Here is a 26,691-nt window from a genome sequence, read left to right on the forward strand (position 1 = left end):
ACTTCTGTGCAGCTTATACTGGCAGATCCCTAATGGTTCAGAATTAACACCTGGTGTTTAGTGGATGGAAAATAGGTTTTGCTGCCATTGTGGGTATCCAAAATGGAAAAATGTGGGGAAACATTTAAAAATGAAAGGCCTTGTCTGATTTCAGCTGCTGATGTAGGATTAGACCTTAGGCTGGCTCTATGTAAATACTTAAAATCTTTAATGGACTTTACTCCCTGTCTTTCCATTGCTTACCCAGTGTAGAGTAAATGTTTTTTTGTTGTTGTTATTCTTGAACCTTGCCTCATTCCATGACAGGCCTGGGACCTTGAAACTGTTGAGCTGTAGTCTAAGAAGCAATCTTTTCTTTCCTGTCTGCCTCACAGTAGCGGTAAATGGAGGGAGGGAATCCTGCTGTTCATCCAACCTTCACAGATCCAACTGGAACTAAGCAGCTAATTTCTGCACCAAAATAAGTATCAAGAAAGTTCATCTAGGGACTTGCTTGGTGGTCCAGTGGTTAAGACTCCATGCTTCCAGTGCAGGGAACACATGTTCAATCCCTGGTCGGGGAACTAAGATCCCACATGCTGCATCGTGTGGACAAAAAAAAAAAAAAAAAAAAAATTAAAAAAAAATAAAGTTCAGCTAATCTGAAGCTCAGTTTCATACCAGAGACACCAAACAGGTGCATGAAGCTTGCATAGAGAAGCCAGAGATGCGTGTCATCTGGCCATTGTATTGGGAAATCACATATAGCATCTGAGCACAAATTTGCATTACCTTTTCACCATCCCAGTGCTTTGCAGATAGAAAAGGGGAATTGGTTCTCCATTTTGTACATGTAAATGATTGGGATTAATCCTAGGCAAGTGACTTGTATTGGAATCTAGTTACCTCATAACCTCTCCATGGTGGGGGAGTCTCCCTTGCTTTTTCCAAGCTAGGTGCCAGTGCCCTTGGTTTTTCTCCACATCATCATCTCTAAACTTGGTCTCACACACCTCTCATTTCCACTAAGGTGTAAAAGACTGATGGCAGCTGAAAGTATTGCACTTTCTATAGACAGTATTTCCATTTTAGTAGGTGACCAATCTTAAGAGCGAGGAAGAAGGTCTGGAACGGAATGTTCCGTGTTTTTCCACGTGAGGCTCGTGAGGGTGTGGTGCAGTGGAGGGTGACATGGTTCTAACTTTCCATTGGCACAGAAATCATAACCCTCAGACTTTGCCTTCTCTACTCGTCCCGAGAGGCCCCTTCCAACTTCTTCCTATGTAGTTCCGAGTGCTTCAGAACAGCATCTGTGGGTAAATTCTAGTGTATTGAGGTTTTCTAAAAAAGGGAACTGCGTATAGTGCAGCCAGCTTCCCTCAAGCAGATGCAGTGCCTCTTGCTGATGCATGTTTCATTTTCTGATCAGTGTCTTTATTCTCAAATTCAGCCAAGTACCAACACAAAGGGGCTTCCCTGGTGGCTCAGTGGTAAAGACTCCGCCTGCCAATGCAGGAGATGTGGATTCAATCCCTGGGTCGGGAAGATCCCTGGAGAAGGAAATGCCAACCCACTCTAGTATTCTTGCCTGGAAAATCCCATGGACAGAGGAGCCTGGCAGGCTACAGTTCATGGGGTTGCAAAGAGTTGGACATGACTGAGCGACTAAACAACGACTAATACAAGTGAATATTGCCAGTGTGGTCGCCTATAGGAGGTCAATTAACCTGAATAAGGAGCAACCTCAAAAGAAAGGTGGATTTTTTTTTTAATCACAGTTCTCGGCCTTTTTCTGCTAATATTTACATCCATTTATTATTTTAGACACTACTCATCTCCACCACATCTACCCAATACACACATCCACATGCATACACATGCTCACACTCCCACTAGGAGTTTTTTGCTTTGTTACCATTTTGGCATACATGTTATTAACACTTTCCCATTGATATCACTTCTAAGGGAGATGCAAGAAGTCTGGAATCCCATGGGATACTTGATAGTCTCTCTAGGGTCTGCTGCATCTTGTTCACTCAGATCTTGGCAAACTAAAACAGAATGCCTATCCATTTATTCCTGGAAACCTTTGCATTTTAGATTGTAGCATTCAGGAACATATTTGGATTGTAGTGTCCTTTAACTCTTTAGTAATATTGACATCTCCCCTTTGCTAGAAGTATATTAGGATCTCATTTTTAGATGTGATTGGGCTCGTCAGTCATTTTAAGTTTGAATGCAAAACGTTCATTGATTAAATAGACTTGTGAGTCTCAGAAGAGGCCCACATTTGCATATACTGTTTACACTGACGGCCTCCCTCCCAAATGTGGGAAAAAAATGGATACTATATATTTTCACTCAAGAGACAGATTTTAGGTCTTAAAGAATATGTACACAAAGAAGATAAAATTGGATCTTGACATAGCTCCCAGAAAACATGCAGATTAGAAATGGAACAAATGTCTCTACCTGATGGGAAGACAGATCCTTCAGAATCTTAGGCTCATTACCAACCATGCCCCACATGAAAAGGTACATTTTATTCCCATCACTACACTGGGGGAAAAAAGGATGCAAACTTCTTGACATTCTGGAACCAAATGTTTTAAGAAGGTGTATTTCCATCCACAAAGTGGGCATCTGGTTAAGCATTGGAGGGTGGTGCTAGTAGTAAAGAATCCACCTGCCAATGCAGGAGATGTGGGTTCGATCCCTGGGTCAGGAAGATCCCTGGAGAAGGAAATGGCAACCCACTCCAGTATTTTTGCCTTGGAAATGGACAGAGGAGTGTGGTGGGCCACAGTCCATTGGGTACCAAGAGTCAGATACAACTGAGCACAGCATGGCACCGCACAATAGATATGTATATATAAATCTGGGAATCCAGGTTGCTCAGTGGTAAAGAATCTGCCTGCCAATGAAGGAGATGTGGGTTTGATCCCTGGATTGGGAAGATCCCCTGGAGAAAGAAATGGTAACCCACTCTGGTATTCTTGCTTGGGAAATCCCATGCACAGAGGAACCTGGCAGGCTACAGTCCATGGGGTCACAAGGGTCGAATAAGACTTAGCCACTAAAACATACATAGATCTGTATCATTGACTGGCAGATTAGTAGGTTGAACCTGTCCTTGAGCAGACTTCTAGTTTCAAATACACATTTATGAAACTAGAAGATATCTCCATACACTTTAATACATTGAATGCATTTGAAATTTTATTCTTAAATTTGTGAAATTATTTTTTACTAAAGTATAGTTGATCTACAATGTTTCAGATGTACAGCAAAGTGATTCACTTATACATCTATAGATCTATTCCTTTTCAGATTCACTTCCATGATAGATTATTACAAGATATTGAATATACTTTTAAATGAACAATTGTCTTTAAAACAGTAACTGCTTGGTATCTTCCCTAGGGACAGTGGGATATCAGAATGATGGTTGCAACTGGCCAAGTGAAATATTGTATTTCTTCAGTGTTTTGCTGCCAGCAGTTGAGCAATACCAGGAAGGCCAGAGGTCATATCCGGAAAAGTTACCTAAGGCCAGGAAGAACCTAGAGGCTCAGACTGGCCAAGGGTCAGATCCATGAAGATGAGCTGAGAGGGGCAAGGTCAAGCGGCAGAAACTGGGCACTGAGGCTGGGAGCAAGAGGCAGGCCTAGGCTGGAAGTTTGGGCAGTGTGAAGTTGGGACCCAGTGGGTGGCCGCAGTGAGGAGGGACTGAAGAGAGGAAGGCACTGCTGATAGTGCCTGGCTGAGAACAGTGAATAAACTGTACTGAGGAAAGGGTGTCACAAAGGCTCCCCCTCCTTCGGTAGGTGATGGGCACTGACTGTAACCCAGCACAGGGTTTCCGGTAACTGGGCCGAGAGTATTGATGGGTTCAGGTCAGAAGAGCAGGTCTGTGCATTTCCTGGTGGGCCCTGCACTCGGCGTAGTTCTCATTTCCCATTACTGCTTCTCTCTGACTCACTGATGGCTGCCACATGTCATTAGGCGGCTTTGCTGCCGCTTTCATTTTTTCCCAAAGGTATACAGAGGTTTGGGTCTTGGCTTTTACATTATTTTCCCCTGAGAGCTGGAGGAAGTGGCCTTCTGATAGTTTGGTTTGTTGAGTTGAATACTTACAGTGTCTTAACAGTTTCAATTTCCTTTCTCATAGATATTTGATCCTGATGACCTTTATGCAGGGGTCAATTTCTCCAAGGTTCTGAACACTCTTTTAGCTGTCAACAAAGCAACAGAAGGTAAGTAGGGCTTGAAATGGGTGGGGGGTTCTGGGTGACATGTTTGGGTTCACGTGTCTCTGATTCCTCTAGGATCCGACTATGGCCACAACTGTGCCCTTGGGACAGATTTCTCTCTTCCCCTTAAAAGAACCCCATGGGTGCCAGATGCTTTAATTCGTCATACTTTAGGATTTCAACATAACTATTACAGATGTTTTTCTAATGCCCTTAATATAATAAGAATCAAGAAGCAATTTCATTCAAAGCTATCAAATAGGCCCCTGAGTATAACAAGGCAGAAAATTAAAAGGAAAAAGATCAGTTCCTTTTTTCATAAAGTTTACAAAATGCAGCCGTTACTTCCCTTTCCCCGCCAGAGACATATTCTTTTTTCTCATAGTTTTCAGTATGTCTTTGTCCATGTTAAGGAACCCTTCAGTAACCTTGCACTGGAAATGAAACCTCAGGTTCATAGTGAGAGAAAAGAATATCATTTATTTAAGTGTTTAGTACCCATCACATTGGTAGAATGAAATATATGTAAATCCTAGTACATGTGAACCAAATGATGATAACCTTAAAGGATAGCTTCTTTCCTTCCATGCTACAGTATCTTACTGAGAGCAGGACAATAATAACCATAGTTAAAATACGTTGAGCCCTTACCACGGGTCATGGCTGTCCTAAGAGCCATCAGTAGTCTCATTCAATCTTTGAAACAAGCCTGGGAGTAGGTGGAGTAGGTGTCAGTATTAGGTCCATATTACAGATAAAGAAGGTCAGGCCCATAGTGGCTCGAGTAGAAAGTAAGCAGCAGATCTGGGATTCAGACCCACATCTCACTGACTCTAGAGCCCCGATGCTCCAACTTGGGTCTTGCTGCTCAAAATACTGGAAAGTCAACACGCTGTGTGCCCAGCACCACCAGGTGCTACAAAAGAAGTGTAAGACGTGGTCCCCGCCCTGGAGAAAATTACCATCTATTTAGGGAGACTCGACTTACCCACGTGAAACAATTACAGAACAAGAACAGACAATATAATCAAGTGCCAAAGAGGCTGGAGCATCTAGGAAGCTATCAAGTAATTACAGTTTTAGTCAAAAGAGCTGTATATAATAGCAATAAATGTAAAAATACTTCTCTGAAGTTGTTCTTTTGCTTTCTGGAAGAAAATGCTTTGGCGCTATTGCAAGGCGTGTAGCAGAAAGTACAGCTAATTCAAGTAACTATATTTAACACACATGACAACTATCCAGTTCTGGGCAGGGAGGATCGTATAATTCTAACATTATGCCATACAAATTATATGTTCCTTTGCCAAACTCTCCTAGCAAGTTTTACAGTCTCTTCCCTTGCCACAGATATTTATAAAATACAAGGAGGTGAAAGTTAAAACCCACAGCATCAAGGAAATTACTTGGATACTGAGCTTGTCGCCTAGGGATTGTTTGGGCTTTAGACTTTTGCAGTTTATATCTTTTAAAAATAAATGGAGAGGAAAAGAACTCTCATTTGAATTTGTCAGGGAGCCAACTCCTCCGTTTAGTATGCTCTGGGCATTCTGAAAACACCCAACTCAGCGCTGGGCTGATCGAATTTCACATGGTTTCAAGGAAAAGACTCTTGAGTTTGAGTTAAAAAAAAGATTCTAGTATCAAGACTGCATCTTTCCCAGACACACGTTGTCTCCCATTCTCTTTCTCCCATCCCCCAGGCACAAGGGAGATTTGACATTATATGTGCCACATAGACTGCTCCATGTGAGGAAGAAAAGAACCACTCAGTTATGGGCCAAAAAACAAAGCAAGAAATTTAAAATATTTCAAAGTAATAAGAGCCACAGACAGCTGTTTGGTACCCAATATAGTTCTGCTGGGGATCACAGGGCATACTGTTGCAACGGGTTCAAGAGCAAAGAGTTGTAGATAAACGGGTTAAGAGAAAATGTGGTTGTGTTGCTGTTTTTCATTCTACTGGAGAACAATGGCCAGTAAGGTTAAGAAAGAAGTTGGCCACTGCAAGGGAGGGAAGGGGGGATGAAACAAGCTCAGCATGTTCATCATGGAACAGTTAGAAGTCTGGTCAGATTGCCTTTGATAATGTCCCGTGAAAGATAATATTTTGCTGGAGACGTTTTTCTGACACAAGGGGCTCTCTTTACGGTGCCTTTTCCTCTTTTCACAGATCAGCTCTCAGAAAGGCCATGTGGACGTTCCTCTTCTCTTAGCGCTGCTAATAGTTCTCAGACAAACCCACAGGGAGCAGTTTCTAGCACAGCTCCAGGACTGCAAAGGCAGTCAAAGCCAGTGGTAAGTATGGTCCCCGATTCCCCTGGCCTGTTTTTAAATCCATAAAATTTGATGGTTGTCTCTGTTACATCTCCATAGGTGGTGAGATACCATCCTGTTGGTTTGGGGGTTGTGATAAAATGAATTTGGAACCTCACCCCAATTCAGGCTGGCCCAAGGGAATGCATCAAAGGCATGTGGGCCACAGAGTCAGAAAGTCAGGGTGGAAGCCTCAAAGTTCTATCCCTTTCTACTGGAGTGGGTAGCCATTCCCTTCTCCAGGGAATCTTCCTGACCCAGGGATTGAAACCCAGGTCTCCTGCATTGCAGGCAGATTCTTGACTGTCTGAGCCACCAGGGAAGCCCATCCCTTTCTAGAATTGAGCAACTGAGAACCCTATGCAAATGTCAGCTCTTAGTCCGACTTCCTGAGGGAAGTTTGCTGTTATTTCCCCGTAACCCCCGCCCCCTGCCCCCAGCTTATTAGAGAACTAAATAGCGCCTGGCACAGTGCAGACAATCAATATATATTACTTGTTCTCATCAGCATCACTGCCATTTTCTTTTTCTCTTTGCGTTCCTATTGAGCTCGAGAGGAGCTCCTGTATTGGGATGGCTCAGTTATCATTGCATTTGGTCTTAATGGGAGCTTTCTTTTGGAAGGAAGCACCCTAGCTTCTGCTCTTTTGAGACCTTTATTCCTTGTCAAAATCCACCCACTTGCTTTAAGCCATCAGGAGCTATTAGTTCCAAAGTACTTTAATTACTTCCAAAGCACTTAACCTTTTGAGATCAGAGATCCCTTTCAGAAGCTGATGAACACTGTACGGTTCCATACCCCTTGGGTCCTCTCAAATTGTATGCAAAATCTTCTCCCTGAACTTACTAGTCTCTGTTTTGGGTAAAGGCACATTGTGCTATCATCTTCTCAGGGACCTGTGACAGGTTAAGAGCTCCTGACTTGGGTAACTATGGGATATTTGATCTTTGCATATGACTAAGCCTTAGCCAATTTAAGATATTCTTAGTAATTGGGAGGTGGGAGGCAGATTTTATGAGAGGAGTTTAGTACCTAATCTTGGTCATGTAATTATGTAAGACTTTGTCTGGGTGTTGGGTACAGGCAGAGTGGGATAGTTTATTAATCTACTTTGTTTCCTAGCTCATTTAAATAAGTATCTTTCAGGAATTCCCTGGCAGTTCAGTGATTAGGACTCCATGCTTCCATTGTGGGGAGCCTGGCTTTGATTCTTGGTTGGGAAACTAAGATCCCCACAAGCTGAGTGGTGTGGCCAAAAAAATAAAAGTAGTATCTTTAGATAACTGGTGGGGGACAAGGAAGTGAAGGCATGACCCCCTTCAAAATAGGCATTCTCACAAATGCAAAAGTTTGCCTACAATTTTGAGGACTTTATTAGTCCCCTTCTCACTGCCTGTGCCCCTGCAAGGCCTACCTATGTTAGGCCCATTCCTAAGTTAAAGATTCAAGGCTGAGATAGATCTGGGGTTTTATCCTTGGTCACCCTACTTTATTTGTCTAAATTCATAGAATTTCTGCCCCAGCCTCGTTGAGATGAGTACCTAATCTGGTGTGACTTTTATTTCTCCAGGAGATGACGGAAAATGGAAGTCACCAGTTGATAGTAAAGGCAAGATTCAACTTTAAGCAGACTAATGAAGATGAGCTGTCTGTCTGTAAAGGGGACATCATTTACGTCACTAGAGTTGAAGAAGGAGGCTGGTGGGAAGGCACATTAAATGGGAGAACGGGCTGGTTCCCTAGTAATTATGTCCGAGAAATTAAATCCAGTGGTAAGTCAATCTTTTCAAAGCTTTTTTGACTCTGACTCTTCTATTTTCTTGGTCTTTGGACGGAAAATCTTGCAGTTTTCATTGGTTCACAGAATTGTTTGTACTGGTATATGTAAAAAAGACTAGCACAGAACTGGGGGGAAAAAAATCTGTGATTAGATATTTTGAAGCCAAGTTGTATTTGGATTACATCAAGGCGGCAAAAAACTAAAAAAGCAAAAGAATTCAAAGCTTAGACAACTGTTCCACCTTAACTATGTCCCCTTCTGCTACTAATTCTAGCCCATGTAGCCCATCTACAAAGTCCTTCCTGCTACTCCAAGAATCACTGATGATGGCAGAATACAATAATAAGAGAGGCCATGTGCTCACTTTCCTTTTTTAGCCCTAAGCTCTTCGAGCAGACTTAAGTCTAAATGTCTCAGAGATATGTAGGAGAAATAACAATCACAAGGCTGCAGGAAACTGTCTGACCACTTTGATTCTGAATAAGATTGCCCTTAAACTCATTGCACACTGCTAACCGTTTACCCTTTTTCATGATGATACCCAGAGAAATGCAATCTAATCACTCATCAGTAATCATTCTAGAACTTTCTTAGGTAACTTACTTGCCTTTTATTCTTCAAAAAACGAAATCTTGCTTATATTACAAAACCAACAAAAATCCCTAGCATTATAAAAATGTCATAATACAGATAAAATAAGGTTCAGTTATTCACACTATTATAGCTCTTCATGCTTCAAGACTATTTACCCAGGGGCTCCTTTTGAGTAGTTAGCTCCTTGGTATATTTTTTTCCCTTGGTCGATGTCTTTTTTGCTTTTTTAATACCTCAAAATTAATACTATTATATAATAAGATTATAGGCTCACTATAAGTTAAAACTTATCAAAAGAGATAATGGAGATAATAAAAGTTCCCCTCTCATCTCTTCCTCCAGATAACCACTGTTAGGAGCTTTTCCCTAAAGTATTTGAGCTAAAATTTAGCTTCATGCTTTTCTGTGTTGTGTGTTGGGTGAAGGTGGAGCATTTCCTTTAATGGAATGAGTATTTACTAACAGATTTATAATTATATGTGTGTGTGCAAATGTCTTAGTATCTTTTAGTACTGGGAATCAAGGAGTTTCTGTTGAGCCCTGAAGTATTTTCGTGGGCTTTGCCTGGAATTTCCTTGGTTTTGATGATTTTCACAGCCGATTTTTACCCCTTTTTTATCTTTTAATTTGAATAATCTGATTGTTAGCATCTCTAAATAATTTGACAAATTCACCCTAACTTTGTTCACTGATTCAATGCCTTCATCAGAAAAGTAAAAGGAACAGCGCTTGCTTCCTGGCCTGGCCTGGGAATCCCAAGCATTGTTGAGGGGATGTAGGTAGCAGACAGCATGCCACACTACTTATCGTGCCCCTTACTGAGATGCCTTGTAGCATGTAGTCTGGCTCCTCTCTTGTGAACCAACCACCCTGAGCTGTTGGTCCTGGTCTTGGACCCCTTCTCTTTGAGTTTTTCCTAAACTCTCTTTGGTTTACAACTCAGTTAAGGATGCACTTGGCAAGCTCTGGCTCTTGTTTGAGCACCCGGGGAACCTAACCCTTAGAAACTCTTTTCCAGCTGTCAAGAATAGGTCTGGCTAACTGGGGTCAGGAGGCCTGCCCATCAGGGAATGCCTAGGACTGGAAGAGTATGGACCACTTCCCACCTAGTTCATTGCAGTAGCTTCTTAACTGGCATCCCTGCCCCTGTCCTTGTCACTCCTATAGTGTAATTTAAACTCAGTAGCCAGAGGGTACTTTCAAAATGTACCTTGAGCACTATTAAAATGATTGAGAGGGTACTTTTAAAATGATCCTTTTAAAATGTAACTTGAGTACTGTAATGGCTCCCATCTCAAAAGCAGTGAAGGTCAAGGTCATCCCAATACTCTACATGGCCTCCGGGATTTGGCCTCTGGTGTCCCCTCTGACCTTCTTTCTGACCTCTCTCCCCCTCACCTGTCCCACTTCAGCCACGCGGGCCTCCTGGTTGCCTGTTCCAGACAGGTTTCTGCCTCACCTGCTGTCCCTCCACCTTTACCTACTTCAGGTCTTTGCTCCCTTGTTGACTTCGAAGTAGCATCTTATCTGGTCACCCAGGGGGAAATCGGACCCTGTTCCCTCTACTCTTGTCCCCTTTCTCTTTTGTAGGTTTGTTTTTTTTTACCGTTTATTTCTAACAATGTATATTTACTTATTTATTTCATTTTCCATCTGTATTATACCATTAGCATATAAGTGCCACAAGGGCAGAGATGTTTTTTTCTGTTGGTTTGGCTCAGCAAATATTAGTAAAATGAATGAATGTTGTGGGGCAGGTCATTCAATTCTGTTCAACTTGTTCGTTGAGTATTTCATGGGTACTGGGTGGGGCTGTGCTGTACTTACCCACTCAGTCATGTCTGACTCTTTGCAACCCCGGACTGTAGCCCACCACGCTCCTCTGTCCATGAGTATTCTCTGGGCAAGAATACTGGAGTGGGTTTCTATGCCCACCTTCAGGGGATCTTCCCAACCCAGGGTTCCCAACCCAGGGATTGAACCCAGGTCTCCTGCATTGCAGGCGAATTCTTTACCATCTGAACCACCAGGGAAGCCAAAGAATACTGGAGTGGGTAGCCTATCCCTTCTCCAGGGGATCTTCCTGACCCAGGAATTGAACTTGGGTCTCCTGAAAGCCCACTTGGTGGGGAGGGGGTTGTAATAATCTGTCCTCATGGACTCTGCCCCCAAGGACTTTTTGCAGTATAGTAGTCAGGATAGGTGTGTACATGACAGATTAGGACAGAGTCACAAAAGTTATATGTACAAAGCGGTTGGAAAAGTAAAGAAATTGTTTGATTAACAGTAACCTAAGAGGAAGGAACCACTTGACTTGGGTCTTGAATGATGAAAAGAGGCTTCTGATGGGCAGAGGATAGAAGCAGTTACTAAGTTAAAGCTGAGAAGTAGGGAAGCATGGAGTGAGTGGTAGGAGGATTTGGGCTGAGGGTCAGGTGAGTGAAGAGAAGGGGTGTGACTGGAGCTACTTTAAGAAGGCTGTCAGTGACAAGCTGCAAGTCGGGGATTGCATGTGGTTTAGAGAAATATTTCTAGTGGTGATGTTGGGGCTGGATGGCAAGGAAGTGGTGGGGATAATCAAGGAGGATGTGGGGAAAGCAGTAAAGACTACTGCTGAGGTCCCAGCAATCGACTTTGATGACCGTGGAGAAGAAGAGAAAGTGGATGGATACAGTAGATACTGTGAAAACAGAATCAAGAAAACTTGCTGATGATTAGCTACGAGGAAAGGGAAGAGGTGAACATAGTGCCAAGTCTAGGGGTCCAGGTTGATGGTGAGCTCCTTAAGGGCATGCAGTGTCATCCACCTAGCTGGGCAGCAAAGGTTTATTTGCCAGAAGTAGGATATCAGTTCTATGATGAGGGCACCAGTGAGGCACAGAAACCTGAGGCATGCCTCTTGCCCTCGTAGTGTTCATAGTCTTGTGAGGAGATGGTCTTACTAGCATATCGAATGATAAGTTCTAAATACAAGGTAGTCTGGAGAATGGTGCGCAGAAGAGAGGTACCCAGCTCATCCTGACAAGGAGGTCAAACGGAAATTATTCACATTTGTATATCTTTCTGTGTCCATAGTGCCTAATGTAGTGCTTTAGACATAGGGAATGTTTGGTACATGCTGAACTCCCTTAACAGAGAAGATAGGAGGTTGTGTGTGTGTGTGTGTGTGTGTGTGTGTGTGTGTGTTGGGGCTGATTGGTACTGGAAGATGATGAGTTGTTTTGGACATGTTGAGTGGAGGCACCAGCAGGTTATCATTCTGAAGATTTCTAGCAGGTTGGCAGGATGAATTTAGAGCATGGGAGAGAGATAAGAGCTGGAGATTAAACTGCCAATGGACACTACAAAGTGGTGGATGATGAAGTGTCAAATAGATAGCAGATCATCAGTGGACAGAGTGCACTGTGACTGGAGAGGTTGGGAGAGGCTTCCTGGAGGAGATAGGACTTGAGCTGAACCCTCAAAGACACGGAGGCCGTGTGGATAGGTCCAAAAGAGAGAGGACGACGATATAAGTTGTAGTGATTGGGGAGAATGAAAACCATGAAAGATCTGTGGTAGTTCAAGTGGAGAGTGTTTAAGGGACTGTGGAGGAGATTAACTTGGTGTAATGCAAACATCTTGTTGGGAAAGTAGGTATCAGCTCTTTGCCAACTTGAATCCTTTGCCACCCATACCTTTCTGTCCAAAACAGTAAGAAGGCCACAATCTACTTAGAATGCTGCTGAAGGACAATATAAACTCAATGTTATTCTGTTTTATCCCCTGGAGAAGGGAATGGCTACCCACTCCAGTATGCTCTGCCTGGAGAATTCCATGGACAGAGGAGCCTGGTGGGCTATAGTCCATGGGGTCACAAAGAGTCAGACACGACTGAGTGACTAACTCTTAGAAGATACTTGTCAACTTTGGAATGTTTTTCCATAAAATCCATAGTGATGTGACCACTTAGGAAAGAACATTTATCTTTAAAGAGTCTTTAAAAATGATTTCTAGATTAAATGTGTAGCTCAAAGAAACGAAACCTTCAATTTGGAATTTTCAACCCCTCTGCTATACAACTTCTGGGTCCTTTATAAAGTTGAATCAGGCATGGAACAGAGGACTTCTGTGATCTCTACCTGCTTACTGTTGGGTCAGATGTGTAACACAGAGATCACTGGAAGAGTCAGGAATTCTGGAATACTCATTCATGGTAGCCTGCAATTCAGGCTGATGCTACAGGTTCTTTTGTCTTAGAAATCAAACAAAGGAACTCCAGTCCCAGGCAACCCTCAGCCCGCAGATGGCTCTGCTGGCTCCGCGGTGGAGAGCTGTGCAGAGTTTTGTTCCACTGACAAGAGCACTTCATGCTCTGGTAAGTTTGCCCTTGGGGAATGGATTTTTAAGTTTGAGAAATCCTCTGTAACTTTTGTCTAGAGATAATTATGGCCAAAGCCCTGGAGACAGTTTCTTCCTCTCTTCTGGAGGAGGTTGATTTCTGAGGACTTACAGAACCACCACTCTACTACTGTAGAAAGTTGAGAAATAGAATATTTGAGTGTAATATTTTACACACACACACACATCTTTCAATATGAGTTTAAGGCTGAAGATAGAATAACTTTTTGTGACCATGATAACAAAAGCCTCTCCGCGAGAATGACAGAACTCAGACACAGGTGACGTTAGGAAGCTCTTGTTACCAGTCCTGCTGGCCACCTTTCAATTTCTTGTCACATGAGAAAAATAAACCCCATTTTGAGGAAAAAATATTTTTTTCAAGGGTCTTACTTCTTGAAAAGTACATGTATGAATAACTTAGTCATTATATAAACTACAGAAGCTCTTTTTTCTCCATCGTTTCATTTAACTCAGATATATTATAAATAAGAAAATTAGCGATTTATCCTGTTTTCAGTCTTTTTCTTCAAAATTAGTGGTAACTTCTAAATGACCTTGTTGTTTACACACCAAAATCATGTTTGTCACTACATCGCAGTAAGTTATATCTCAGTAACACAGTAGGTTATATCTCCCCTTAAAATTTTTGTCTTTGTTACCAAGAAAGGGTGAAGGTTTTATCAGGACTTTGCATTAAAATTTCCCTGCCTATTGAGGCAAATATGATTGGAGCAGATATTTTAAGCAAGTTCTGTTTTCTTCAGCTGATTCAGTTAAGGAGTCAATAAATCCTTCTAAAACTTCTTTTTTGCAGGTAAATATAGATGTCAAATGAGGGGATTAGGTAGATGGCTAATTAAATTTGTATTAAGGCAGATTAAGAAATGACTCTTCCTATTTATTCTAATCCAAAACCATGATTGGGCTTTATATTTAGACTTCCTGTTTTAATCCCCAGGGTGTATCACACAGATCCTTCACATCCAGAGAAAACCAGTTATCACTAGATTTCTTTTTAACTTTTCACCGCCAACAGGCATATACCTTAGCGAGGGAGAGGAATGAATGGAGAGTTAATGAGAAAAGGATCATTACATAGGAATAAGGATGATTTCTTTTTTTCCTAACAGTTGGAACATTTTTTTAATTGAAATATTTGTTACTGTTGTTTAGTCGCTAAGTCATGTCCAACCCTTTGCAACCCCATGGACTGTAGCCCTCCACGCTCCTTTGTCCATGGGATTCTCTAGGCAAGAATACTGGAGTGGGTTGCCATTTCCTTCTCCAGGGGATCTTCCTGACCCAGGGATTGAACCCAGGTCTCCTGAATTGCAGGCAGACTCTTTACCGGCTGAGCTACAAGGGAAGCCCCAGTTGTACCCAATTGTATAGTATTATATAAATTATACAATATAGTGATCACAATATTTAAGGGTTATACTCCATTTATAGTTATCATAAAATATTTGCTGTATTCCTCATATTGTACAGTATATCCTTGTAGCTTATTTTATACCTAATAGTTTGTACCTGTTACTCACCTATCCCTATATTGCCCCTTCCCCTACCCTCTCCCCACTGGTCACCAAGTTTGTTTTCTGTATCAGTGAGTTTGCTTCTTTCTTGTTGTATTCACTAGTTTGTTTTATTTTTTAGATTCCATGTATACGTCATATTGTACAGTATAGTATTTGTCTTTCTCTGATTTATTTCACTTAGCATAATGCCCTAGGAAGGTTGCTTAACGTCTATACCTGTGTGACACTGTTGTTGTTTGAGTTATGCTAAATAACCCATTTGAATTCTTCACTACATTGATTGATTTCTTTTTTGTTGATTGAATTGAATTGACCAGTTTTTTAATGGCCTTAGAAACACCACCTAAAAGGTTTATATTTTCATATTAGTTCTGGTTAGGTTATATTGGGGAGGAAGAAGTTTTCCTCTACCCTTCTAGGTTCTTTTGAAATTGATAAGAGACAGATCAGCAAGTGAAAATCACAAAAAATTTTTAATAATATGTCTACGTGGGAGAGACCCAGGGGAACTGAGTAAGTTGCCAAAATGGTGAAACGTTCACCTTAAATACCATCTTCAGCTAAAGATAAAAGAGGGTGTTGGGGGTAGTGGTTTGAGACTTCAAAGGGGAGGAAGGCAATTGACATAGAGATGGAAAAGCAAATGTTTGGCAAATAAATGTTTGCTGGGCCTTGCAGAGACCATGGAACACAGAGTGGACTCTGATCTCCAAGAGTTGTCCCCACCACCCCCAGCCCATGTTCTTTGCAGATGTCTCTGCTGATAGCTCTGTTCTGGGAACAGGCCCTCTACCTAAATTCTCTAGGCACCTAAGGGGAGGCAAAAAGAAAGACTTCTTGAGTCTTTAGAGCCTTGATTGTTTTCAGCTCAACATAATCCACGTGCCAAAGAGACATTTTGGGGAGGGAAAATTGACCCCCCTTCTGTCACTTGGAACCACCCCCAGGGACTGAACTTGTCTCTTCTGAACCTCCACGTATTCATTCCTTCTCTGCGTGTCTCGCTGAGAGTGGGTTTCAGCTAAGACCACACGTGGTAAGAGTAGGCAGTGGTGGGCTGGGGGTTAGAGGGCAAAGGAGGAACAAGAGGCAAGAGCTGTCACTGAAACCTAGTACTGGTGTTTTTCTCTTTGCATCCACCCCTTGAATTTTTTCATGGGGCCGGTTGTTTGCAAAGGCTACGTTTTTAAAGACTTTCCAAGTTTATCCTTCCAAATCTGTTTTCCTTCTTCTCTCGGGGTTGATTCCCCATTCTGCACCAAGACTGCAGGGACATCCAGACCTTCCAGCACAACGCTGAGTGAGAGCAGGCATCCTTGCCTTGTTCCTGATCTTGGGGTTCAGAATGCATTCAGCCATAGGTTTTTCTCCATTAGGTAAGATGCTAGCTGTAAGGTTTTTGTAGATGCTCTTTATTGAGTTGGAGCTCTTTATTCCTATTTCTTTCTGGAAGTTTTTGTCGAATGGGTATTGAATTTTGCCCTGTGCTTTTTCTGCATCCGTTGATATTATCACGTGATTTTTCTTTTTAGACTATTACTAACATGGATTTCATCTATTGATTTTTGAATATTTAACCAACTTGTATCTATGGGATGAATTCCATGGTATAAAGTTCTTATAAAATATTGCTGAATTCTATTTACTGATACTTTGTTAAGGTTTTTTCATCGAAATTCATGAGGGATATGGGTCTGCAGTTTTATTTTTTGTACTGTCTTTGTCTGGTTTTGGTGTCAGTGTAATAGTGAACTTTATAAAATGAATTCTTTTATTTTCTGGAAAAGATTGAGAAGAATTGCTATGGCTTCTTCCTTAAATATTTGGTAGAACTCCCCATTAGAACCATATGGGCCTGGAGATTTCATTTTTTCCAAAGTTTTAAATTTATAAATTCAATTTCCACAATAGTTATAAGGTTCTTCAAATGGTGTATTTAATATTGGGTGAACTGTGGTAGTTTTGGTTTTCTGAGAAATTGCTCCATTTCACACCTAATTATCAAATTTATGTGTTTTGAGTTGTTCATACTATTTATTATATTTTTGGCATCTCTAGAGTCTGTAGTGATATCCCATATTTCACTTCTCATATAGGCAGTATGTGTCTTCTCTCTTTTTTCCTCTGTCAGTCTTGCTAGAGTTTGACTATTTTATTAAAATTTTTTTCACTATAATTTTTTTATTGAAGTGTGATTAATTTGCAATATTGTGTTAATTTCAGGTGTACAACAAAGTAATGTGGTTATACATATATATGTATATATCTCTATATTTTGAAAAATTCTTTTCCATTATAGGTCATTACAATATACTGAATATAGTCCCCTGGGCTATTCAGTAAATCCTTGTTAACAATTTTATTGATCTTATCAAAGCACCAGCTCTTTTAGCCTTATGTTTAGCCACCCAGGAATCTCCATGGCAGTCATTGTTTTCTTTCATGTTTCCCTGTTCTACTTTGCATAGTTACCAGTTTTTTTTCAATTGCAGTGACCAATTCCTTTTGGGCTTTCCTTTCCTCTTCTGCATCTTAACAGACTTTCCATTACTGTTTACCCTTCCTTTTGGCCTTGCTTTCGAAAGGCGACCACATCTTGCTGGTTCCTCTGGAATATTCTATTTTTATCAGACTGGTTTATGTCATAATTACACAAAACAACTGAATTCTAAGTAGCATCAGGGCTATACTGTAGAAAACTTGCTTAATAAAAACTAAAAGAATTTGGTAACTGTTGATTTCAAGTATGCTGAAGAGTCCAAAACCATAGTGTGGTGGTGGAGGGGCGAGCACCAAACTTGTCAATACAGTACTTGGGTTCATGTCCTGACTCTGCCACTTATAATCTCAAGTAATAGTCAGGGTGGCTCTGCATTGCTCAGATTTATCCAGTAAAGCCTCGTGAAGCCACCATGTGGATCCAGGCAGATCTTAATGCCCCATTTTTTGTCGCTGAGGAGTGGGAGAATTGGCCCTCGTGGCTGCGTTTTTGCTGTATTTCCACTTTACACAGCCTGGCCCAGCTGGACAGTTCACTGTCGCAGGAACAGCCCTGCCTTGAGTGTTGCCATTTCTACAGTTGTGCTTCTGGAATCTTCCCTGCTGAGAAAACGCTCTACTGTCTTCTCAGCCTGTTTGAATTCTAGCCCCCATCCAGGGACAGATCAAATACCCCCCTGCCCAGCAAGGTCTTCTCTGACCATCCCAGATCGAACTGATGGCCCCTCTGAGCTCCGAGGTGGAGGGAGAAACACTGCTCATGCCATCGACCAGGCCCTTCAGTAGCTTCATCTCTGGACGTCCTGCTGCTTGGGAGCACAGGCTCTTATCAAGACACACCTGGGCTTCAGTCTTGGCTCTGCCATTTCCCAAATTCATGCCCTTAGGCAGCTGACCTCACCCTTCTGTACTTTAGTGACCTCTGCAAAATGAGAAGATCATCTCTGCCTCACAGGGTCATTGTAAAGATTAAATAAAATGTCCTAAAAGCTGTTAAGTGCCAAGTAAACATAAGGGATATTTTAAATATAAAAATCATTAGAAATCAAGGTTAAATGGAAAAATGTTCATGAAATAGTGTTGTAATAGGAGAGTTAAGCTGTAGGTGGATTAAGAAAGATCACTGTGTGTGTGTGTGTGTGTGTGTGTGTTCACAAACACATGATAAAAGGAATAGGAAGACATATTTCAAAACGTTACTGTGGATGATGGTTAGCTCTTGGTGACGGGTTAATTGTTGATTTTTCTTTTCTATATATTGCATTTTTAGGAGTGGAATGTCATAGATATAAAACTAGAAAATATTACTTTTAGAAAAGGAAAGATCAAGGCCTGATGATAATACTTGGTTATGTATACTGTACCATACTTCAGAAGGAGTATAAAGCAGCATACAATATAATATAGCAAGGTAAAAATGGAATATAAAGCAATGATACAAAGGACAAAATTAAAAAAAAAACAAAGGACAAAATGAGAGTGAGGAAGATAGTCTGTAGTGACACTGTTAAACATTTATGATTGTTGTCTTGTATTTTTTATTTTTTAAATTTCTTTTGGCTGCACAGGGTGGCTTGTGGGGATCTCAGTTCCCTGACCAGGGATTGAACCTGATCCCCTTGCAGTGCAAGTGAGGAGTCTTAGCCACTGGACCACCAAAGTCCCCTGTCTGTATTTTTATTAAGTAGTTTCTTTGTTTTTCAAAAAAGCTTCCTGGGATGTCTCTTAGTCATGAGTTTAATAGATAAGACAAACTTTGTAAAAGAAAGGCAACATTTTATAGCACAATTAATGATATTAAAATGATACATAGACGAATTCCTTGCTAGTTTTCAGTGTATTCAAGATTCTGATTATTTTATTCTGGGCACAACAAACAGCCAGTCCCAAGAAAGAATGGCTGCTATTATCTGTATTATGTTATTCTTGTATGGTTAGTTGCAAGTTACAAACATAACGTATTTGGTTAGCATTCCTTTGCTTATCTGTTTTATAATAAGTTGAATGGACAGGCAAATGAGTGAAGAAACAGCCCAAACTGGATCTGAAGTTCTTGCCTTGACCCTGTCATTTAGAAGCTGTGACTTGACCATCTGTAGTTTAGTAAGATTATAGCTTCATTTGTTTAGAAATGTACATTTCCTTTGAGCCTTCCACTTGACAATATTTATAATATGTTAGATGACCTATGTTATAAAATGTTCATCTTAGACTTGTATGATATTAACATAATTTAAATGTCTTTTTCACAGAGAGACCTCTCTCCCCCAAGGCTGTCAAAGGATTTGAAGCGACTCCACTTACCAAGAATTATTATACTGTGGTGAGTATTCAGATGATGAACAAAAATTTTCTTGACTATATGGAGAACCACTGAAATGTCAAGGCAACACCAATGGAAGACTGGAGAAAGTTGCATTGCAAGGGTCTAATGTCAGCTTCATTATAATGGAACTCTTCTACTTGTAGGTTTCTTATAGATGTCTAGAAGTTTTAAATCCACTGTACTAGGTAATTCAAGGGTAGCACAAAGATTCAGAGCAAGGCCTTTTAAAGTGCAACAAAAGAGAAATTGGCTGATATGTGGACATTATGGGGAAATTCAGCAGTTAGAGCTCGCCTTACAGATAGGAGGTGAATTCCCAAGTTCCTTTAATGCAGTAAAGTTTACATGATTGCAGAGTGTGATTTTATTTTAGAATCAATCAATCTGCTATGATATCCTTGGAAACATTATCAACCTTGTTCTTGAGGAGAGCCCAAAGAGAAGACTGCCCTTTGGCACAGAGGGAGGAATGAAATGGCTCTGGCTTGAACACAGATATGTCAAAATATATAAGCTATAAATAGGGCATGTGCAATACTCAAAATAAGTTCCTGTTTGAAAAAGAAATTGTATAATTTCCCTTAATCTACTCTGTTTTCCTCCATGTCTTCTTTCCAGACTTGGCCCAGTCACTAATGAAAAGGTCAAGTCCTCATAACCTCGAAGTCTCCCTGTTCGGTAGCCTTGTCATCTTCCGCATCACAGCTGAAATATAGTTTCACTTTTCACTTAATGTTCTATGTGTGTTTTTGCTGCCGACTCCTTTCATCTTGTGCATGGATAAACAGTCTTTCTTTTATTTTTTGACCATACTGCGTGGCTTGTGGGAGCTTAGTTCCCAAACCAGGGATGGAACCCATGCCCCCCTGAGGTGGAAGTGCAGAGTCCTAACCACTGGGCCAGCAGGGGAGTCCCTCAAGAGTTTTTAAATCTCTCTATACATTTGGTTTCAAAAAATGAAATATCATTCTTCAGTGAGTTTGCTTCATAATGATAACATGAACAGTAGTTAGTATGAAAAATCAGGTAGGAACTTCATAGGTAGCATGGACAGTAATCATAGGGGATAATTTTGTCACTATTTTCCTTTTGCATTTCTGAGGTTAAAATATATCACCCAACAGAGCTAGACTACCTTCTCTCTTCATCCCTGATCACTTTTTTTTTTAAACTGGTAGTGTTTTGATGCATTTCCTACACATATATAGCTATATATCATTATGTAGTTGTAATCATGCTATCTACACAATTTGTGTTCTGAGTTGTCACTTAAGGTTATCATATTTTCAATTATTTATTTGCCTTGTATTTTTTTTCTTCTAGTTTTATTGAGAAAAAATTGACATGCGACACTGTAAATTTAAGGTGTACAGCATAATGATTTGACTTACATACATCATGAAATGATGACCCCAGTAAGTCATTGAATATCCATCTCACAGAGTTACAAAATCAAAGAAATAGGAAAAAATGTGTTTTCCTTGTGACGAGAACCCTCAGGATATACTATCTTAACAACAGTCATAAAGAGCATATAGCAGTGTCAATTATATTTATCATGTTGTACTTTATATCCCTAGTACTTATAACTGTGAGTTTATACCTTTTGACCACCTTCACACAATTCCCCCCCACCTCTGGTCCTGACCATTTCTTTTAGCTTCCAGGTGAACCCCAATGATTAAATTTTTAATGGAAGGGTGCAGTCAAATGGTGAATGAAAGTGTTATAATAATTGCTTCTCCCTGCTGGTCTGGAGCATACAATCACTCTGCTTTGACTCTCTCTCTGCCTCTGCTGAGTCTTATCAATTTAAATGTTGTTGGGATTATCCAAGGCAGACTAACCTCTGTGATTCTTATGGGCATTATATAAATCCTATCTATACTATATACCAACTCAAGATATACTGCAGTTTCTATCACCCACCTCCTGTTGGAGTCCACGTACCTTATTTCCACTTCTCGCTGTTATAAACAATTCTGCAGTGAACATCCTGTGTAACTTTGGCAAAGTGTATAAAGATCTATAATGTGAAGTCCTAGAAGTTAAATTGTTGAGCCAAAATATATATATATATATTTAAATTTTTTCTCAAACCAAACTTAATTTAAAAAAACTCAAAAGGGCTTAGGGAGCCCATGATGGCCTGAGAAGGAACTGTAGAGCCTTAGTATGAATATTGCTGGATTATTGAGACCAGTTGGACTTACTATTGTAATTAGATATGCAGGTGAAGGGATTTGGGCTAGTTGTTGGTGTTTTTTAAAAATCTACATTTTTGCATATTTAGGCAAATTATTAGCAGCAACAAATTAAAAATATGTTCCGAGTGTTCTGATCGCCCTCCCAATCTGTGTTGAATGCCTGAGTACTCACCCACAGTATTTGGAGATCTGGAAAATCAAGTTCACCCATATGTAAGGTGTCCCCATTTCATCTCACATTAGCTCTTCACCCTGAGTCATTAATTGTAGATGTTTTCCATTGCTAGTTCTATAAGAGCACTAGTGTCTGATTTTTACTTCATTTTTTTAAAAACAGGAAGAATTTTTTTATTATATAAATAATGATTAAAAATCAGACAGTGCAGGAAAAGTATAAAGAAGAAAATAAATATCACCTGTAATTCCACCACTCAGAGATGAGTTTCCACCACTCAGAGATGATCATCATTAACATCTTGCTGAATCTGATGCCAAACTTTCTTTGATGTGTGGGTGTGTGTATACATATATACATATACATAGCCTGTTTAAATATAAATATAGCTATAAATCAAACAGGAACTATGTCTTCTTCATTATTTCTCCTTCATGGAGATTTTTTTGTTCTCACACCCGGACGATACTGTCTGTGATCAGACATGTTCTTATGCTCTTGGATTCAGTGAGTCCTCGCTAGTCTAAATGCTTTCTTTATTTTGGTCTTGTGTATTAGGGTTCTCCAGAGAGACAGAACCAATAGATACATATAGAGAGATTTACTGTAAGGAATTGACTTGTGTGATTATGGAGGCTGAGAAGTTCCATGATCTGCCATGTATAAGCTGAAAACCCAGGACAGGTGGTGGTATAGTTCAGTCTGAGTCTAAAGGCCTGAGAACCAGGAGAGCTAAGGGTGTAAATTCCAGTCCTCGGGCAGAAGATGTTCCAGCTCAAGCAGTGAGGTACAAAGAGAGCCAGTTCTCCCTTCCTTCACCTTTTTGTTCTATTCAGGCCAACAGATTGGATGATGCACATTGGGGAGGGCAATCTGCTTTACTCAGGCTATTGGTTCAAAGTTCACCTGGAAACACTCTCACAGACATGCCCAGAAATATTATTTAATCTGGGCATCTCATGACCCAGTCAAGTTGACACATAAAATTAACTGTCACATCCTGTAAGCTTGGGCAGGATAGAGACCTCTTGGAATTTGCAGGTCTGCACACATTCTGTCCCTTTTTTCAAGTTTCCAAGGGATTATCAGCTGATCTCAGACCTATTCAAGCCTCAGTTTGCTTCTGGTGGCACGTCAGTTCTGAAATGTTTAGAAGTTCTCCAGTATGATCAAAGTGACATAGGGAGCCGGACTCAGACTTACATCTGTCATGAGGCATGTTTAATGTGTCTAACTGAGGCTTGGCCTCTCCTAGCCAGTTGTTTTGAAAGGGAGTTTAGCATCCTTTAGGGACATGGCAGCCTAGAGGAGATTTTTGCTGCTCCTGACTTTGGTTCCTTCATTGTCCTAAAAATTCACTGTCATTTGTTAAACGTCTCTCACCATTGAACAAAAGCATATCATTTTCTATGAGTTATTTATCTAATAATCTTCTGCTCAGTGACTCTCTTTGCCTATTGTAAGTTGATGTTATGTGCCAGGAGGGATTAAAAATAAAGAAGAACAATAGCAACAAAAGAAAATGGTGACTATGTGAGGTGAGGGATGTGTTAATTAGCTTGATCGTGGTGATCGTTTCACAATGCGTGCATACATCAAAAAGTCAAGTAAGATATCTTGAATGTATATAATTTTTATTTGTCAATTAGATTGCAATAAAATTGAAAAAAAAGAAAAGAAAGAGGAAACTATGTAGCTTAATTGTCAGGCTTCATTTGCATGCAGCGCTTAGGTCTTGGCATCCATGGTCTCACTGGGAAGACAGGTCCGACATGGTGTAAGCCACATGGCAGGCAATGATGTCAAGTGACAAACTGTCCTAAGATGAGTTGCTCCAGATGTGGCTGGGGAATCTTTTTTGAAAGCCCCCAGGGAGACCATTAAAACTGTAGATATCTGGGATCCACATCTGGCTTGTTATATCAGAATCTTTGGCCATAGGTCCTAGTAAACAGCATTTTTAAGCAGTTCCCTCAGCTGCCTTCTCTCCATTCCTCACAGGTGATTCTGATACTCACTAAACTAAAATTCAAAAATCAATAAAGGAAAAGATTGGATTTCCTAGGTCTATCAGTGGTAAATTTAGAAAGATGGTAACGATAACCCTATATACAAGACAGAAAAAGAGACACAGATGTATAGAACTGACTTTTGGACTCTATGGGAGAAGGCGAGGGTGGGATGATCTGAGAGAACAGCATTGAAACATGTACATTATCAAGTGTGAAACAGATCGCCAGTCCAGGTGGGATGCATGAGACAAGTGCTCAGGGCTGGTGCACTGGGATGACCCAGAGGGATGGGATGGGGCGGGAGGCGGGAGGGGGATTCAGGATGGGGAACACATGTAAATCCATGGCTGATTCATGTCAATGTATGGCAAAAACCACTACAATATTGTAAAGTAATTAGTCTCCAATTAATAAAAATAATTGGGAAAAAAGGAAAAAAAAAAAAAAAGAATCTGTCTGCCAGTGCAGGAGGTACAGGAGACGCGAGTTTGATCTGTGGGTAGTGAAGATGCCCTGAAGAAGGGAATGGCAACCCACTCCCATATTCTTGCCTGGACAATTCAATGGACAGAGGAGCCTGGCGGGTTATAGTCCATGGGGTCTCAGAGAGTCAGACATGAATTAGCGACTAAACAACAACAGCAACAGGAAGAGGTTGAATGGCAGAGAGGACTGAAGACATGTTAGATAAGCAGAGAAGAGGAGTCAGGCAGGGAGAACCATGTGAGCATATTCATCCCAGCAAGAATGTGCGTGCCTGCAACCTGTCCCTGCAGAAGGGACTGCATTCTCTTCCATTCCCATCAAAATGCCTCTCAGAGGGTGAAATTCCTTATTTATTGCAACAAGTGCAGCCCACTGTAAGAATGTGGTCCTTTCACCTTATCTTTGACAAAGGAGGCAAGGATATACAATGGAAAAAAGACAACCTCTTTAACAAGTGGTGCTGGGAAAACTGGTCAACCACTTGTAAAAGAATGAAACTAGAACACTTTCTAACACCATACACAAAAATAAACTCAAAATGGATTAAAGATCTAAATGTAAGACCAGAAACTATAAAACTCCTAGAGGAGAACATAGGCAAAACACTCTCCGACATAAATCTCAGCAGGATCCTCTATGACCCACCTCCCAGAATATTGGAAATAAAAGCAAAACTAAACAAATGGGACCTAATGAAACTTAAAAGCTTTTGCACTACAAAGGAAACTATAAGTAAGGTGAAAAGACAGCCCTCAGATTGGGAGAAAATAATAGCAAATGAAGAAACAGACAAAGGTTTAATCTCAAAAATATACAAGCAACTCCTGAAGCTCAATTCCAGAAAAATAAATGACCCAATCAAAAAATGGGCCAAAGAACTAAACAGACATTTCTCCAAAGAAGACATACAGATGGCTAACAAACACACGAAAAGATGCTCAACATCACTCATTATTAGAGAAATGCAAATCAAAACCACAATGAGATACCATTACACGCCAGTCAGGATGGCTGCTATCCAAAAGTCTACAAGCAATAAATGCTGGAGAGGGTGTGGAGAAAAGGGAACCCTCTTACACTGTTGGTGGGAATGCAAACTAGTACAGCCACTATGGAAAACAGTGTGGAGATTTCTTAAAAAACTGGAAATAGAACTGCCATATGACCCAGCAATACCACTTCTGGGCATACACACCGAGGAAACCAGATCTGAAAGAGACACGTGCACCCCAATGTTCATCGCAGCACTGTTTATAATAGCCAGGACATGGAAGCAGACTAGATGCCCATCCGCAGATGAATGGATAAGGAAGCTGTGGTACATATACACCATGGAATATTACTCAGCCGTTAAAAAGAATTCATTTGAATCAGTTCTAATGAGATGGACGAAACTGGAGCCCATTATACAGAGTGAAGTAAGCCAGAAAGATAAAGAACATTACAACATACTAACACATATATACGGAATTTAGAAAGATGGTAACGATAACCCTATATGCGAAACAGAAAAAGAAACACAGAAGTACAGACAGACTTTTGAACTCCGTGGGAGAAGGTGAGGGTGGGATGTTTCAAAAGAACAGCATGTATATTATCTATGGTGAATCAGATCACTAGCCCAGGTGGGATGCATGAGACGAGTGCTCGGGCCTGGTGCACTGGGAGGACCCAGAGGAGTCGGGTGGAGAGGGAGGTGGGAGGGGGGATCGGGATGGGGAATACGTGTAACTCAATGGCTGATTCGTGTCAATGTATGACAAAACCCACTGAAATGTTGTGAAGTAATTGGCCTCCAACTAATAAAATAAAATTAAAAAAAAAAAAAAAAAGAATGTGGTCCTTTGTGCTGCCACAAATAGGCCAGGCTCACAGTAATCCTGATACAAGCACCCCTCAAAGATATTGCAGGTTTGATTCCATGAGTGCTCAGTCACTCAGTCGTGTCTGACTCTTTGCAACCCCATGGACTGTAGCCCGCCAGGCTCCTCTATCCATAGGATTTCTCAGACAAGAATACTGGAGTGGGTTGCTATTCCCTTCTCCAGGGGATCTTCCTGACCCAGGGATCGAACTCATGTCTCTTGAGTCTCTTGCTTTGGCAGGCAGATTCTTTACCACTAGAGCCACCTGGGAAGGCCCATT

The 26,691-nt window shown here is 40.8% G+C and overlaps 1 protein-coding gene across 7 annotated transcripts in view; it reads left to right on the forward strand.

Moving 5' to 3' along the window:
* ARHGEF6 (Rac/Cdc42 guanine nucleotide exchange factor 6) overlaps nt 1-26,691 on the forward strand; it is a 117,439-nt gene that overhangs the window by 26,818 nt on the left and 63,930 nt on the right. For all 7 annotated transcript variants that reach the window (XM_065914911.1, XM_065914912.1, XM_065914910.1 and 4 more), the window contains 4 exons: nt 4,151-4,235; nt 6,403-6,527; nt 8,117-8,318; nt 19,593-19,663. In XM_065914911.1, coding sequence (XP_065770983.1) covers nt 4,151-4,235; nt 6,403-6,527; nt 8,117-8,318; nt 19,593-19,663 — 483 coding nt within the window. The remainder of the gene's footprint in view (nt 1-4,150; nt 4,236-6,402; nt 6,528-8,116; nt 8,319-19,592; nt 19,664-26,691) is intronic.

The sequence above is a fragment of the Muntiacus reevesi genome, chromosome X (genome assembly GCF_963930625.1).
Source record: "Muntiacus reevesi chromosome X, mMunRee1.1, whole genome shotgun sequence".
NCBI classification, from domain to species: domain Eukaryota; kingdom Metazoa; phylum Chordata; class Mammalia; order Artiodactyla; family Cervidae; genus Muntiacus; species Muntiacus reevesi.